General features: G+C 46.6%; 1 protein-coding gene across 1 annotated transcript; it reads left to right on the top strand.

Annotated features, from left to right (window-relative positions):
* The first annotated feature begins 2,984 nt into the window (after positions 1-2,984).
* Positions 2,985-16,615, top strand: PPDPF (pancreatic progenitor cell differentiation and proliferation factor). The gene is made up of 5 exons (XM_075012050.1): positions 2,985-3,158; positions 11,044-11,129; positions 13,679-13,756; positions 14,044-14,140; positions 16,228-16,615. Exons 2-5 carry the CDS (start codon positions 11,075-11,077, stop codon positions 16,340-16,342), a joined length of 345 nt encoding a protein of 114 aa, XP_074868151.1. The 5' UTR covers positions 2,985-3,158; positions 11,044-11,074; the 3' UTR covers positions 16,343-16,615.
* The last annotated feature ends 373 nt before the right edge of the window (positions 16,616-16,988 follow it).

The raw sequence follows: 16,988 nt of genomic DNA, 5'->3' as shown, positions 1-16,988 counted from the left end.
GGAAGGTAGGTCAGTATTACTATCCACATTTAACAGATGGGTAAACTGAGGCATAAGAAGGGTTGGAGTAATTTGCCCGAGGCCACAGAATAAGTGAGAGGCTGATCCTCACATAAAATTCAGGACTTTCCTGTTCTTACTCTTGCTATTCTGCCAAACCATGCACTGAAAATATGAAAATGACCCAAATTCATGCAGTGTCATTGACTTCAGTGGGGAGTTTTGCTTAAAAATGAATTACAGGATATGGCCCTGAGAAAGCATCCTTTAAATGTAATTGCTTCTCTCATTACTGATCTTGCAGCTAGAGACACACAGGCAAGCCCCTGAAGAGAGGAGTGAAAAATCTGGGCCTTTAAGCACAGTTTGTCCTGTTTGGTTGAACTTACCCAGATGCTGCTGTAAGGGTGGACCAAATCTTTCTTTCAAAGGGAGTTTAAATTGCTAGCAATAGGTCCTTTGCTTTCTGTTTTGCTCAGGAACATCCTGTGCTATGCCTCCAGCAGTTCTCTACCTTTGGCTCAACACACTAAATTGAGAAACAAATGTATACCTAATCCCAGAGGTGTCCTTGACTCTTGTACCAAACGGCTGGTGGGCATTCCTATCCTGCTGTCTTTCCATAACCCACCATTAAGACTAATCCCCAATTTGGCACTTTGAGTGCAGAAGGTGTGGGCCTGGAAGGACATTTTAAGTATACTGCTATTAATGTTAAAGCCTCCTGAAAAAAAACAAAAAAGACAACAACAACAACAGCAAACAAACAAAAGCCACCTCCCCAAGTTGGTTGCCACCACCCGAGAACCCAGGAAGACATACATGGGATGTCTCCATCATGGAGTAATCCCAAACCCTTAACCCTCTCATAGGAAAGAACTCAAAAACAAACTAATTTCTTAGCAGCTGACCTTACAGTCACAAGCACGGACACACAGAACTGTCTCTAAAACACAGGAATCAGATCATAGTCTTAAAAAAGTGATTTTATCAACAAAACAAAGAAAACACACTGGTTAAATAAACTTGGTTGCTAGGTGTTACAGAGCACTTAAAAAGGTAGATTAAAACACAGAGGATTGCGTCCTTGGGAATCAGTTTGTAAGTTACAGTGTACAGGGCAGGTACATCTGTCAGCCTGGGAAATCTCGCAAACCAAACCCAAAGATAAAAAAAAATAACCTGATTGTGTTTGACTAAACATCTGCTTTCTAAATTTTGTGCCTGGTTCTTGCTTCATTTTATTTTGGTATCTCTCCTCTGGCCACACAAAGGACTGTCCCAGCAAATAACTACTTCAATTAAAATATCTCCCTCTTTTCCCATTGGCTCATCTGGCACCTTGCCAACACTTCCTGAACTTTATCAGGGACCCACGATCTCTGGGTGTAACCCTTTGCAGATAAGTGAATACGGGGGTGTCTAGAAATGGGTAGTAGCCCTCCCTTCCATCACACCCTCTGAATGTGGATATTCTGTGGGGCTGCAGAATTCGAAATTCAAAGTAAGCAATTGCTTCATGGTATTGGTTGATGGGATTGCATTACATTGCATTTGTGTTGGACTGTATATGGATTTGATCCTGCAAACTCTAATGCACATTCATAACTTAACCACATCTATGGAACTAATGACCTCAGTAAACTTATGTAGTGGCTTAATTGCATATAACATAAGAATGGCCCATGATCCATCTGTCCACCTTGTTCAGCTCCTGGGCCAGCCATAGGCACAGCTTCGGGTCAGTCATTTAGTTCCACATCTGTAAAACAGTGATGACACCTTCCTGTCTCAAAGGGAGGTTGTGGGGATAAAATCCATGAACAATTCTGAGGTCCTCAGATACTCTGGTGATAAATATTAGAGAGGTAGCCATGCTAGTCTGTATCTTCAAGAACAAGAAGTCCTGTGGCACCCTATAGACTAACAGATATTTTGGAGCATAAGCTTTCGGGGCAAAGACCCGCTTCCTTTTATCCCTAAAACCTCCCTTTGAGATGAATCTGATGAAGCGGGTCTTTGCCCACGAAAGCTTATGCTCCAAAATATCTGTTAATCTATAAGGTGCCACAGAACTTCTTGTTGTTCCTGGTGATGAAGAGTCACATAAGATAGAGCCATTTGTAAGACTGAGGGGCAGGGAGCTCTGGGCAGGTGAAGCCCTAAGCTCATTGCCGTACACTGCTGGGACCTCAATTTCCCCTTTCTACTAGCTTCATTCTGCATTAATTTCTTGACATGAATGAGTGTAAAAGCCAGAAGAAAACAAACTACAGCCTGAACCTCTCTGGTCCGGCACTCTCTCATCTGGCAACATCCATGAACCAGCATGATTTTAGTTAGCCAGGTGACCAGTTATCATGGGTGTGGCCAAGTTTCCAGTGGTCCGGTAAATTTTGCTTAAAACTACCAGTCCTGGCTCTCAGTGTTCTGTGCTGTTATTTAGCTGTAATTTACCCCTAAATGTCTTCTAGGAGCCCAGTAAGCAATGGAAGTGTTGGTAATGAGGCTAGACAATAATGAACTCCCATGGTTCGGCAAATTGTTTTTTTTTTTTTGTTCACCACCAGTCAGGTCCCCAGGGTGCCGGACTACAGAGGTTCAACTTGCATTAAATTTCTAGTTACATTAATACAAACCAGATTCATGTCTGAGCGTAACCCATCAGTTGCAGCGAGGGTGATTTTGCCCAAGTCGTTTAATAATTATTAGAATTGCCTCCATGGGGCTCGACGGCTTGCAGACCTTGCCTTCCCCCCACAAGACTTGCGAGGCACTGAATAACAACCCAAGAAATTTGCACCATTACTCCCGCGTCTCACACTTTTAAGACGGTGCCCGCTCTAACCCGAGAGAGCCTCAAGCTCTGCGTTACGGGTGGAAACCTCCCTCTCTTCTCCCCTCCCACTGGAGGCGGCCCCAGCGCACACGCGAGCTGTGACGAGCCGCGGGCTCCGGCCTATATAAAGCCGCACTGCGGTGCTTTTTCAATCCCTTAGACCTTGGCTGTGTTTTGTGGACGTGGAGTGTACTCCCAGTATCTCCTTTGCAAATGGGCTCTGTGGCCTAGCGTTTACTCCCCTGAGCCTCGCCACCTGTGATCTCAAGCCGTGAGGAGGGTATTGCTGCTGCTGGGAGCAGCGCTGAAAAGAAACAAGGTAAAACCATTACCCGGCGTCTCCTACCCGCTCCCTAGTCAAACTGGGGCGTCCGAGGATGGCTGCGGGAAGGGCAACTTGGAGCAACGGATGGACTGGAGGTGTGGGGGGGGGTGAGACTGTCGGTCGAAAGGGCTGTGCCGCTTGCAGCTTTGTTAAATCGATTCTGTCTTGGGGAAGGGCGGAGAGCTCTGCCCTCTCCACCTCCAGCCCCGCTGCCTTGCCCGCTTGTGCGGGGCGAGCAAGGAGAACGCTCCGGCCCCAGCTCTCTGGGCGCTTAAGTGTTTCCTTCCCCTTTGGCGAGAACTAGTCCTCTTTCCCTTTGCTCTGCGTTGTAATGAAACACCCCACCTGCCACGGGAAAACTGTCCCGGGATTGACAGGGTCTTTCCAGCTCTCCCGCCTCTTACAAGCTGTTTAGGTGGGACAGATGGGCAATGTGGGGGAAGATTTTAAGCAAGAGAAAGGGGAAGAGCAGGGTTTCCCCGTGTCTCCCCCGAGGCAGGAGCGAAATGGACTGTGGGGGGCTCGGTGCATGGTAAGTGACGGGCGGCGTTCCAAAGCCGGGTCCCGGCGTTCCAAAGCCGGGTCCCGGCGTTCCAAAGCCGGGTCCCGGCGTTCCAAAGCCGGGTCCCGGCGTTCCAAAGCCGGGTCCCGGCGTTCCAAAGCCGGGTCCCGGCGTTCCAAAGCCCGCCTGGGCTGGCATTAGCTGGACAGAACTGCAGAGACCCCAGGGAGGATTGCACGGAGTCGTTGAGGGTTTTGGTGACTGTTTCCGGAAACGACGCTCCCATCGGTTGCTTCTGCTCTGCTGAGCTGCCTTTGTCTAATTTTACCCCTCGCCCACGTCCGGGGAATCTGTTAACCCCAGTCGGTGGCAGTGTAGTTTAGATCTGGCTGCGTTATGGTATTGTTGCAGCTGGTCTTTGCTGATCGTAGAGCTGAGTGGCAGTGCTCCTCTGCCCGGTGCATGGCTTTCTTGTGCCTATATTGTCCCAGGATGTGAGACTGAACATTTGGGCATCCCATGTCTCCCACGCCACCCCACAGTCCTTGATCGGTGCTCCCTCTCCTAGACGAAATGTGCCGAACGAGTTGGTGGAAGCAAGATCGCGCCTGTAAGCGAACTACAAGGCGAGACGCTAGGCCGGGGGATGGGCTGGGGTTCTCCGGAGCTTGCTGCGAGCCAGTTCAGTCCGGTTTTTTCCGGCTTCTGTGCTCAAGCAGAGTTCCCCACCCCCAGCTGCAGACGAGTAAAAAAGTCTCTGAAAGAGACAAAAGATATGTCTGTTTCCTCCCACCCGGTAAGTAAAACTGTTTTAAATCGGTTCTCTTCCATGTACACAATCCTAGCTGCTTCCTACTTTCCCACTTCCCCCCGCAGCCCAGAGGGCTTTCTGAAAATGTTAAAACCATCCTACATTGTACAGGCATTCTTCTTTTAAGTACAGCTAAGTAGTGTACAAGAAATGTGACCCTCTTGCTGTATTTCTTCTGCATTAAGTGTAGTCCCTCATTAGACGTCCTGTGGATGAAAGGAAAGGCCATGTCTGTGATTTTGATCTGAATCAGTAAGGAGAAATCGGTTACGAAACAAAGCAGTTTGCTAGACTCCCAGGTTATTTGTTGGTTTAATATGCAGCGCTTATGCCTTCCATCTGACCGTTTCAGAGGAAATTCATCATTCTTCACTGAATGAAAGTGTTGGTGATTTGGCAGTTACTCTCCACAATCTGGTACTTTAAGGAAAAGTACACTGGATATACCAGATGGAATGGTGGCAGGTTATAGACTAACTGATATTTTGGAGCATAAGCTTTTTGTGGGCAAAGACCCACTTCTTCAGATGCACCTGATGAAGCAGGTCTTTGCCCACAAAAGCTTATGTTCCAAAATATCAGTCTATAAGGTGCCACAGGACTTACTGGTTTTTGAAGATACAGACTTACTCGGCTACCTCTCTGATACGGATAGAACTGATCACATGTCTGCAAAACCTCTTGAACATAGCAGCATGCTTGAAGGCTAATAACTTTATGGCTACTGAGTTGTATTATTTTGAAAGCTGGTAGTGGAGATTTGTTTTATAACTGAACTGAGTCACATGCTCTCTTTAAAACATTGTGAAATGATAGGAGAGCATCAAGCTGATGTACTTCCCAAATTGCAGAACTAAAACCAGATTGTCTTTTCAAATAGAGTCCAAAGACAATTCGAAACACTCATGATGTATTCACAGGAAAGCATTTCTGTGGCAACGTCTGCTAATATGTTACTTGAGGGGCTAGCGGAGTTTGAGCCCCACTTTTCAGCCCTGCAGTTAGCAGACACTCCCACCACCACCACCACCTGTCCAATATAACATCTTTCAGTAAACTGGCTTGAGGACCCCATGCCTCCCACATATAATGTGGGACATGAAGTGACATGTGAAATTGACATACCATTTGTTTTTCGTGGGGTCTTCTAAAAACTAGAATTGGAAACAAACTCTATTGGAGACTGCAGCCTTTGCTGGCAATTCAAGTTGTGGTAGCTGCTTTCATACTGGTCGCGTAGGTCCATTTGCCAGTGTGTGTGTTTGTGGTTCTTCCCCCCTCCCCCAACTGAAATCTGGTCAGTCTTTCACAGCTGACAAGCAGAACTGCAGCACCTTCAAGACAAACATATTTATTTATGAGCTAATAAGCTTTCGTGGGTCAGACCTGATAACCACAAAAGGTCATTACCTAATAAATCTAGGCTTTAAGGTGCTATGGAGCTACAGACCAACACCGCAACCCCCTAAGTGTCTTTCACAGTGGTAAGTACTATGGATGTGTAATCCTGTTTAATTGGTTAACTGATTAACTGGGGGTGGGCTGGGGAGCAAGTGACCTACTGCCTTAGACCCTCCTGCCTGGCTTTAGTCTGGTCAACTTAGGCGTTTCACAACTCACCACTCAAAGAATTAAAGTGTAAGAACTAAAAATCATGAAATGCATGGAGCAGTCGGAACCCTAAAATAACGCACTTGAAAAGACATGGCACAAGTGTGTTGGGTCAGGAGAAGGGAGTGACGCTCTGGGTGTATGTCTACTAGGAGCTAACTTCGAAGTTAGGCACTACATGGAAGTAGCCAGCAGAGAGTCTACACACACTTTCCCTTAGTGGTTAACTTCAAAGTCCTTATCCCATTCCTGGGGATCGAGTAGTGCCCAAAGTGTAACTTTGAAGTAGGGTTTGTGTAGATGCTCAGCTTCAAAGCTGCTTACTTTGAAGTTACTGGTGTAGTGCAGACATAGCCTCTGTCAGATACAGTATGTGAAAGTGCAGAGATTTGCATGGTCCCTTTAAATAGTTTGTGCAAGGTCAGACATAGGAGCAGCTGTCAGCAAGCTCCCTCCCTTCTGAGCCCTGGTGTGTCCCCCTCTGTCTGCCCCTGTGGAGATGGAGTACAAGGGTGGGGGACACCCTGACATCACCACTTTCCTTTCCCCACCCTGCATAGAGAGCAGGATGCTGCTGGGGAGCAGCTCCAAGGCAGAGAGCAGGAGCAAAATGGCAGTGGGAAAGGGGCACTTAGTAGCCAAACCAGCCAGGACCACATGTCCAATTCCAGGATCTGCTGGTGGGTGACTGCTGCTATAGCGCTTCCATTTCTGTAATCTGTTGCTTTTGTAGCCGAGCTTCAAATGGAAGCCCTGTCCTTGAATCCATCCATTGAAATGTAATGGGCTGTAGTCTCCCCTTGGTTGGGAATGGCTGCTTTGCCTAGTCATTGGTGCTGGTTATTAGGACATGTGGCATCTCTCCAAGGCTTCTTGGTCCTGTAGACCTGTCATAAAGGATGCTGAGTTTGTTCTGGAGCTGTTTATTGTCCAGTTCACTAGATCATCACCTGTCCCTCCTGTCTGTTCCCTTCTCTTTGGCACTCTGCATGAGCACATTGTGTAGTTATCTTGTGCTACTTTGTATCCCTTAGTAACCTGCAATAGCAGGGGTTGCCTGTACCTGGGTATACCCTACCTTTAACAGATGTTTAAGTATCATTCTTGGCATGATCCACTTCATGGGGTGTTTCTCACAGGCAGTGCTTTGGGATTCAGCTTTAAATCTCCGTTAATGTCTGAGGCTTCTTGGATCAGCTCTGCTGCCCTGGATTGGTTTCCTTAACTAATAGTTGTGTAAATTGTTTTGGTAACATTCTGTGTGCTAACATTAGCATGAAGGTGGCTTTAAAATGGGAGAAGGCTGAAGGTGGTGGTTCCCCTGATTCACACAGCAATTTGGTGCTGTCGCTACTGGCTTGTGGCATGAAAACAAACTCTAACTTATTTGAAGAGTGAATAGATGCTGTTGGCCAAAAGGTCTTGTACTCTGTGGGGAAGACAACAGTCTGCCTCTCCAAACAGCAAAGGATTCCATGGTGTGGGGGACCATGTGGGAACATTTTGCCTCCAGGTCTCCCTATCTGGGGACTGCATGTTGTTTGCTATCATGGCTGCTAAGAGAAACTCCTTGGATTTTTGCCTGAAAGCACAGTGCTAGGTTAGTGTATGAAGGGGGGTGTGTGCACAAATGCTCCATTAAACAAGTGAGCCATGGCCTACAAGTAGTACTTCTGCCATGTGTTCTTTCCAAAGTGCACATCAGGAAGGAAAGGCTGCCTGCCACTCCATTAATCACTTTAGATGGTAACTTTGTCTTGTGCACCATTTGGTAAAGGTCAGCACAGAACCCTAGGTCTGGAATGGACCTCAGGAAGTCATGTCCTTCCCAAAGCAGGACCAACCCCAACTAAATCATCCCAGCCAGGACTTTGTCAAGTCCAGACTTAAACCCTGAGCATGAAGATTTCACCCCTGTAAGTTACCCATTCCTTTGTTTCAGCGCCCTTCTAGTGAAGTTTTTTCCTGATATCAAACTGACCTTCCCCACTGTAACTAGAGACCATTGCTCCTTGTTCTGCCATCCCTCACTATGGAGAACAGCGCCTCTCCATCCTCTTTAGAGCCCCTCTTCAGGAAGCTGAAGGCTGCTATCAGATCACTGCTCACTATTCTCTTCTGCAAACTAAATCAGCCCAAATCCCTCAGCTTCTCCTATTTGGTCATGTGCTTTAGCTCCCTAATCATTTCAGTTGCCATCCAGGGCATTCACATCCTTTCTATACTGGGGGGCCCAGAACTGGACACAGTATTTCAGATGTGGTCTCACCAGTGCCAAATAAACAGGACTAATGACTTCTCCAGATGTCCTGGAAATGCTCCTCCTAATGCACCCTAATATTCCATTAGCCTTCTTGGTGACAAGGGCACCCTGTGACTCATATCCATCTTCTCATCCACTGTAATACCCCCAAGTCCTTTTCTGCTGCACTGTTTAGCCCATTGGTTCCCAGCCTGCAACAATGCTTGGGATTCTTCTGTCCCAAATGCAGGAAGTTCTAACTACCCAGTGTCTTTCAGCTCTAGATTTCTACCACTAAATCGAGAATTGTGGGTTTTGGTAAAGCTGTCAAACACTGACACTGCCTCACTTCCAAGCTAGCTGTACTTTACTTGCAAGTCAGCCAAAATGTCTGACAGTAGTACTGATGTGTCTAGAACATGTGCTTGTATTCTAATTAGACTAATATACCCTGTTTTTCATGGTTAGCAGTGAATAATGGGCTCTATTAAGAGGTGTCTGTCTATGGTTAGTGCGCTGTTCCTTTGATGGGAAGAAGTAAGCTTTGTCACTTGGCTGTATTCTCCAAGGACAGTGCAGGGAACTGAGTGTCTGTAGTACATAGGCTCTTCCCCCCCCCCCCCCCCCCTTGTTGTTTTTGCTTCTTATAGCTCGGCAATACACGTGGGGTGAGAGAGGAGCAGCAGAAATGGAACACCACAAAATTCTTGTTCTTTAATATTAAAGTAGCCACTCAGGTCACAACAGGGAGTAGGAATCCTATTATGCTGGCTGCTGTACATGTCCCTGTCCCAGAGAAGTTGTTTCATTAATAAAGGGGACAAAGATGAGGCATAGTGACTTGACCACGGTTATCCAGGACGTCTGTGGCAGAGCTGGGAACCGATGTATGATCCCAGAGTTCCATTCCTATGCTATATCAAAGACCCTTGCACAGGTCACAGTATTGCTGGGTGTGCACTGACTTGAAAGGATGGGGGTGTTTTCAAGCGAGCTTTTCTTGCATTTATTTCTGTATGTTTTGTAACCACATCTACTCAGCTGATGAGACAGAGCTGCAGAACAGATGGAAGCATCCAGTATGGTGTGTGAAATGTCTTGTTGGGAAGTGCACTACATAAGAACATAAGAATGGCCATACTGGGTCAGACCAAAGGTCCATCAAGCCCAGCATCCCATCTGCCGACGGTGGCCAATGCCAGGTGCCCCAGAGAAGGAGAACAGAAGACAAGTGATTTATCTCCTGCCATCCATCTCCTGCCCTTGTTATGAAGGCTAGGGCACCATACTTTATCCCTGGCTAATAGCCATTTATGGACCTGACCTGCAAAAATTTATCAAGCTCTTTTTTAAACCCTAATAGAGTCCTGGCCTTCACAGCCTCCTCGGGCAAGGAGTTCCACAGGTTGACTGTGCGCTGTGTGAAGAAAAATTTCCTTTTATTAGTTTTGAACCTATGTCCCATCAATTTCATTTGGTGTCCCCTAGAAATATCACTAGAAATGTGATTAGCTCTGATGGATTGTTCCAATGTTGAGTACTGCAGAGTTTTTTTAAAAAAACACATCAAAGTCCTAGCCACTCGTTTGTGTGACTGAGAAGGCTCCATAAGCAATATATCCACAAGCTTAGTCCCTTGCCCTTAAAGGGCATCAGGTGCAGGGTGATTTGTTAGATTCTTTTTCTGGGAGTTTTTTGGCTTTGTCTTAAGCAATGGATTAATCAAACAACTCCAGAGTGCCTGCAGTTAGAGCAGTGGGGTCTCACTGTGGCTTGCTAGAAGTGACATGGTATCCAGTTGAATAATGTGCACAAGCACTTCTGCTAATAAGCAAAGTGCAGGGAGGAAAAAAACAAACGGGTCAGATGCAGTTGTCCCCATTGTGACCTTCAACCTCTGTCTTGTATCATTCACACCTTCTTTGTTAGGGCTTCTGTGCAAGGGGCTGAGATTTGAAGATGTGGATAGCATGTTTGTGGTTACTCAAAATAAGTAATACGTAGCCTTGACAGTTGAGTTCCAGGAAGATGCAGTCAGTAACTCAATGGTATCAGTAGGGGGAAGGAATACTAATATATTCCTTCCAGGCATGGCAAAAAAACTGGTTTTAACTGGGTCTGAATATTCTACAGTACTTTCCAAGCTTGAATAATTCCTGACTCTCTATAAAACAAAGGAGTTAAAATTGCAGCCAAGTGAACAAAATATTTTGAGAATAACCTGTATATGTATTAGCCAAGGTGGTCTCATTTTTGAATGGGAAATGCATCTCCTGTGGCTTATTGGTTAGCCGTACATTTTCTTAAACCGAAGCTACGGTATTGGTCTGTGGCAGTGTGGGCTACAGACACGTGCTAGAGAGGAGAACTATTAACCTGAGACAGTCAGCAAGTCAAGCACATAGAACTGCATCAACAAGGAGTTGACTAGCATGCTCTTAAACGTTCGGTAAGCTTACTCGCCTCCTTCCTGACCACTAGGAATTGTTGCTGTAAGTAGACGTCAAGAGCCTTAAACTAATCGAGGATCAGGATGAAGGATGTCTCATGTAGCATGCTTCTCCCTTGTTCTCATGTTGCGTTATCCCATGATTTAGGCTTCATGAGGGTGGTAATGGGGTGTAAGCCTCAAAGTATCCTCCTCTTAGTTGCTCTCTCTAATATGTGGTCAGATGCGCCCCATAATCTGAAGACCTGCTGCTTTGTCTTGCAGGGTTGGTAGCTGTACAAGAACATCAAGTAACATGGCAGCAATCCCATCAAGCGGCTCACTTGTGGCAACCCATGACTACTACAGAAGTAAGAACTGCTACCCAGCCCTTTTAATGGCTGCACCATGGAGGTTCTCACAGTGCTGCAGATGTGGCAGGGGATGGGTAGGGGATATAGCTGTCTGGTTGTGATGACTTTCTGGTCTTATCTTGAGAGGATAAGTCACTGAGCTCTGTCCTTATGCTGGTAGAAGTTTCTAAAGCCCATGCAGAACTGCTGAAAAATAGCCAAATTTGCTTTCTAACCAGCATGTATTTATAGGGTGCTCTATTTTGCCTTTCCAAGTAGGCCAAAGGAGTTAGGGGCACTGAATTTCAGTAGGACTTGGCTCCCAACTCCATTAGGTGCCTTGGCCAATCCTAGCTTGACAGATCTGTGCTTCAGATAGGCATAACAATAGATTTGGTGCCAGGGACCTTGGCCAGCCATTGAGAGAAGTTGCAGAAGCCAATGTACAGTTTCTCTGTGTTGACTTGCCAACAGACCTCACTATAGGAGCCAGAGTGAAGGATTAATTTAGAAGTATCAGCTGGGGTTCCTGTTAACTTTTTTCCATCCATGAGCAGAAACTTTTTATGTGCACAGAAGCATGTGTAGATGGTGCACCATCTGAAGAAACACATGCTGCCAGCTGAGTGGCCTTGGGTGCTTTGCTCACCAGCTCGGTGGCACCCAAATCTCAATAGCCACCCAAGTGCTCAGTTTACATGGAACACTGGTACCCACTGCTGGCAATGTCATGGAATTTCTGAAATTTCTTCCATGCAGGAAGTAGGCTTTTTGAGACCAACCACTTCTTGTGCAGGTGAAAGAGGCCTGACACTGCTGTAGCTCTGAAACAGGAGGCCAGGAGCAGGGAGTGAGTCTTATTTACTACTCAGGAGGGAGATAATACATTTGCCTAATTGTGCTGGCATCCTCTGTACTCAGCCTGATCTACTATAGAAAAGGAACAGTGACTTTTTTGTGTCCCCCAGTTGGAGGCTTAAGCTATTTTCCTTATTGCCTCTAGAGTTACCTTGAAGGGGTGACGGGGAGAATTAGCTAAACACTAGGAAGAGTAACTATTACTTCTACAAAAGGCAAAGTAAATGGAAAAATACTAGACTCTCAGCATGGCCATATGAGCGTATGGTACAGGGCCAGATCCTCAGATGTTTGGAGCTAGCCTAGCTCTGCAAATGATAGTCATCAGATAGCAGCACCTGCTGAGGACTGGGCTTGTGTTCTACTCCCCAGGTGCCTGTTAAAGAGGCTGGGTGGGGGAGATTGAGTTGATTTGTCTCAAAGGACCACCTACAGTCATGGTGTCCAACACACTAGCCAGCTTGAACAATACATATATTTTCAGAACCATGTGAAACTGTTGTAGAATGGCTGCTGCTTCAGAACTGGTTGGCCATCACATCTCTATGGTCAGATAGCTGTGGCTCTCCAGCAACTCCTTTTGGCCAAGTGGCAACAATAGTAGTTTACCCTCAGACAAACCCGTCCCATGCAGGGAATCTGTCACTGCCAGTAATGCCTCCCATCAAGGCAGGAAATGTCTGCCCTATAGTAGATACACATCCTAGACATCCCTGCATGGCAGGGGCTTGTCTGACTGAGGGTAAATAACTACAATTGCCACTATCTAGCTCAGCATATGTTGGGGGTTAGATTGACCTAACCACAGTGCTCTGGGGGCAACATATTTCACAACTCCAAGGAACTTAGTTGAGTATACAGATATTTTAGGCATAGAGGCCTCTGTCTCACCTACATCAGGAGGAGAGACTCCCAGTGCACATCAGACCAAAACCTGTGTTCACTCCTGGCTCCATGGCCTCCTACCCAGGGATTGAAGTTGTCTTACTGATACTATCTTACAGGAAACTGAAGGCACATCTACACTGTAGCTGAAAGTTAACCTTAGGTACACAATTACATAGCTGGAACTGCCATATCTAAGAGGGATATATCAGGCCACCCTCACAGAGGGAGGGAAACCCTCCGGTTGACCTCCCTATGCTTCAAAAGAATGAGGTGCACCAGGCTCAACTGTCAAGCCCTGATTGGTTTGATTTAGTTTGACTCCAGTAGTCATGCTAAATCAAACCCTGGAAGATCTTCCACTAAGTATAGACCTACCCTGAGTAAGTTACAGTTGGCTACTTGTATCCACTTGGAATGAGATTGCATTAATTTCTTCCAAATAGCTTGTAAGGCTTTATGGTGAGGTAGCACGACCTGCACTCCATCGTACAGCATTAACATGCCACTTGTCATTTCTGAGCTTTTTCATCAAAAGCTATTTGAGGTCATTCTCTGTCCAAGTGGGTTATGTGGTAGATTTCCCCCATCCTTCAAACATGCTCCCGTGCTTGCTGTCTAGAGTGTATGTCATGAAATGGTTGCCACGTAGCAGCTGATACTCAGCACAGGAAACAACTGGTATGGAAACAGGCATTTATGAGCCTGAGAAATGGTAACCGGGCAGACCCTGTCTCTGTAGTGGCAAATCATGGGCTAAGCATGGGGATTTTCCCATTGTCAGATCAGTCAACTAGTTTGATGGGATGCAATCTTGTTTGCAGGGCGTCTGGGTTCCACTTCCAGCAACAGCTCCTGTGGAAGTGCTGAATACTCTGGGGAGGCTATTCCCCACCATCCAGGTAAGTCCTCTCCTGCAGCCTCTGGCCCAGCCTCCTGCCGATGGGATTCTTGTGGCTAAAATGCTTTTGTAGCCTCTTTAGCCAGGCAAGCTACCTTCTCCTCCCCAGCACTTCTGAGGATCAGTGTAGCTTCAAAAACCACCTTCATGCAAACTAAGTACATTATCTGATTATACAGGACTTTTTACAATGGCAGAAAAATTCCTGTAGAAAGTGAAACCTGTTTTTGCTGTGCCTTTGGCAAATTGTCCTGTACCAAGCTGTCTTTTCATAAGAGTGTTTTTCAGGTCTTCCCAAGTCTGATCCTGGTCACTGGTGGGCTAGCTTCTTCTTTGGAAAGCAAACTCATCCAGTCATGACAACTGTGTCAGAGTCCCCAGAGAAGTAAGTGGCCTTTCGCTTCAACTCCCTCAGAATGTGGTAATTAAGATCCTTGAAGGAATGGGAAGGGTAGCTCTGATTGTGCTGGTGATGACTGGGGAGGGCTGTATTTTGCAGGGTGCAAACTAATTTATAATAACCTTGCTGGGCTGCATTCTGTGCTGCATGTAGAATACTTTCCAGATGCTTTCTGAAGTGCTTTGAATCTCTTAATGACTAGCCAAGAGCTAATAGAGGCAAAAGGAATCGCTGTAACCTGATCACCACTGGGAAGCCAGTGGCATTGTTCCTTGTTAGTGAGGGGATGCTAGATCAAGGGTCTGCAACTGAAATAGCAAAAAGCCACTTTTTTTTTTTCAAAAGCTGTTTCAAAAATCAATGCTTCAAGAGCCTCAGTGCATGTGAATACAAGACAGTCCTTAATGTCACTATGTACTGTCACCACATCTAAGAACAGCATGCACAATGATTTGTACCAGCTGGTAGTTGGTACGGCTTTACCCACTCATCTGCCCTGCCTTCTTCCTCTTCCCCCACCACCACCCCCTGGAGGCCCTAGGTCAATGACCTAGCAGATTGGTGCAGAGCTAGTCGACGGAAAATAAGCCACTCTGCACTGGACAAGAAAAGATGGAAGAAAATAGTGAGGGAGGCATCAGACACCAATGGGTGTTGAGCCCATGGTTGGTTGATTTAAGCTAGTGGAGCCAATGCTTGGAGCCACAGCTTGCTGACCCCTGTGCTAAAACTAAAATTGAGGCCCACCAGAGTTAACCACCTAACAAAATTTAAGGCTCAGGGCCCATCTCTTCCCCTTGTCCACCTCCTTAGATGTTCTACACCAAGTGAAGTTTGGATTAAGCTAAAACTGACAGGCTTTTTTAATGTAAAAGCAATCCTGCACAGAATGGCAGGGAGTGAGGTATTTTCTGTCATGGGGCTGATGCAGCTACAACAATGATGCATATCCTGAACAGAGTATTTGCATTCTGCCACTACAAGTTCCAGAGGCAGGAAGGATTTATTTTTCCTTCTAGCCCTTGCAAGTGGTACAGTAGACTCCCCACTGATGCAGAGGTTGCATTCCTGCATAACATCACATAAGTCAGATTCCTCATTACTTGGGGGAGCCAGGAAACTGACCAGCACAGCAGCACCCATCAGTTGCCTGTCTCCTGTGAGCAGTGTGGAGCTGGGATCCAGGCTTCAGCTCCTCCTGGCTCCCCTAAGTGGCAGGCAGCCCAGAGCCAGGCACCAGCTCCCACCACCTAGTATCACATTAAACCAAAATACAGGCAACTTGAGTGCATGTAACTGGGGGTTCTACTGTACAATAAAAGGACCCACCCATAAGGCCCTTCAAGGCAAGTCTCCTTAAAAGACTTGAGGTCAGACCAAAAAAGTGCAGGAAAAAAGCAAAACTTGAAACACTGGGGCAGTGTTCCCTGCCAGCAGAGTGGCTGCCTAGGAGGGACTGAGGCACTGCTGATTAGCAGCACACGGACAGCATTTCAACCCTCAGCCGACATGTTCCTATTGGTGATGTACATCTGCCCATGTTTTGGTGCACATAACACAATTTATTCAACATGCAAATGTTAAACATACAGGGAACCCTGCTGTGGGTGGGAGTGCATGCTTAGTGTGCACAGACAGTGGCAGTAGAAATTTAAGGTGCAAATGTGTTTACCTGGTGGTTGTGCACACACAGGGTTGTATGCAGACATGTGGCTACAGAGTCCCTGGAGGGGGAGATAGCAGCAACAGCTCTATTGTTTACCATGTAAGACAGATAAGGAAGGGTTGGAGCTAACAGCTTGCTGTCAGATGGCCCAGCTTTTTGTTGTGGTTGGCTGGGAAGTGCTGCTGATCTAAAGCAGTAATGGCTGAGGTTGGGTGCTTCCACCATCTCTGCAGACTCAATCTCACTAGAAGTCTGCAGTGGAATCACTGCAGTGGGAGTGAAAGAGCTGTGATGAGAACAGGGAGCTGCAGTTTACCAGCCTTGCATCAGAGGCAGCTGTGTCAAAGGTGGTTGTGTGTGTGTATGGTTTTTCCTTCACTCACCCCATGTCTATCTTGTCTTTCAGTTCAGGAACTTTCCAGGTGGCCAACAGCATGATCACTTGTGGCTTGGCTCAGGAAGTAATGAGGAAGCGCCACGCCAGCGAGCCTAGCAAACCAAACGCTGGGCCGTCCGCGTGAACAGGCGGGTGCCTCGTCTGCTGTCCGCCTGGCTGCTGCTTCTGATCCAAACGCTAGGATTCAGAGCCCATTTTCCACTCCCCCTCCCTGTAGAGTAGACAGGCTGCGTTAAGTATCTAGGTTTAAAAAAAAAAAAAAAAAAAGACGGAAAAAAAATCTTCCTACACTGCCTTTGTACGGTTTCATTAACTTGACTGCCTTTTTTCCATACAGCCTTGGTAACGCTTTGTTTACTCGTTCAATGTGAACAATAAACTTAAGCAGCCTTTTAAATGCTGTGCAGCTTTAACTCTTTTTCTCTTCAGTGTGAGCTCTGCCCTTGGGGTGGTGTTGGCCTGTCTAGGAGGGGCTGCTGCTAGCACCATGTGCAAGAGCGTGTTACATGGGACAAGGATGTATACATGGGGTCAGATATTCTGGCTTCATGGTAAGTGAATTTCACCTCAAGGCAATTTCCCTTTAATCTTGGTGAAGAGGATGGGAGCTTGAGCTCTTCTCAGACCATAGCTGTTCACAGAATCATGGAGCGTTAGAACTGGAAGGGATCTCAAGAGAGAGAGTCCCGTCCCCTGCCCTCAAGGCAGCACCAGGTACCATCTAGACCAGCTGAGAGGTGTCTGTCCTAAACTGTTCTTAATATCTCCAG

This window comes from Carettochelys insculpta, chromosome 17 (assembly GCF_033958435.1).
Source record: "Carettochelys insculpta isolate YL-2023 chromosome 17, ASM3395843v1, whole genome shotgun sequence".
NCBI lineage: Eukaryota > Metazoa > Chordata > Testudines > Carettochelyidae > Carettochelys > Carettochelys insculpta.
This window is presented reverse-complemented; position numbering and strand designations above follow the sequence as displayed.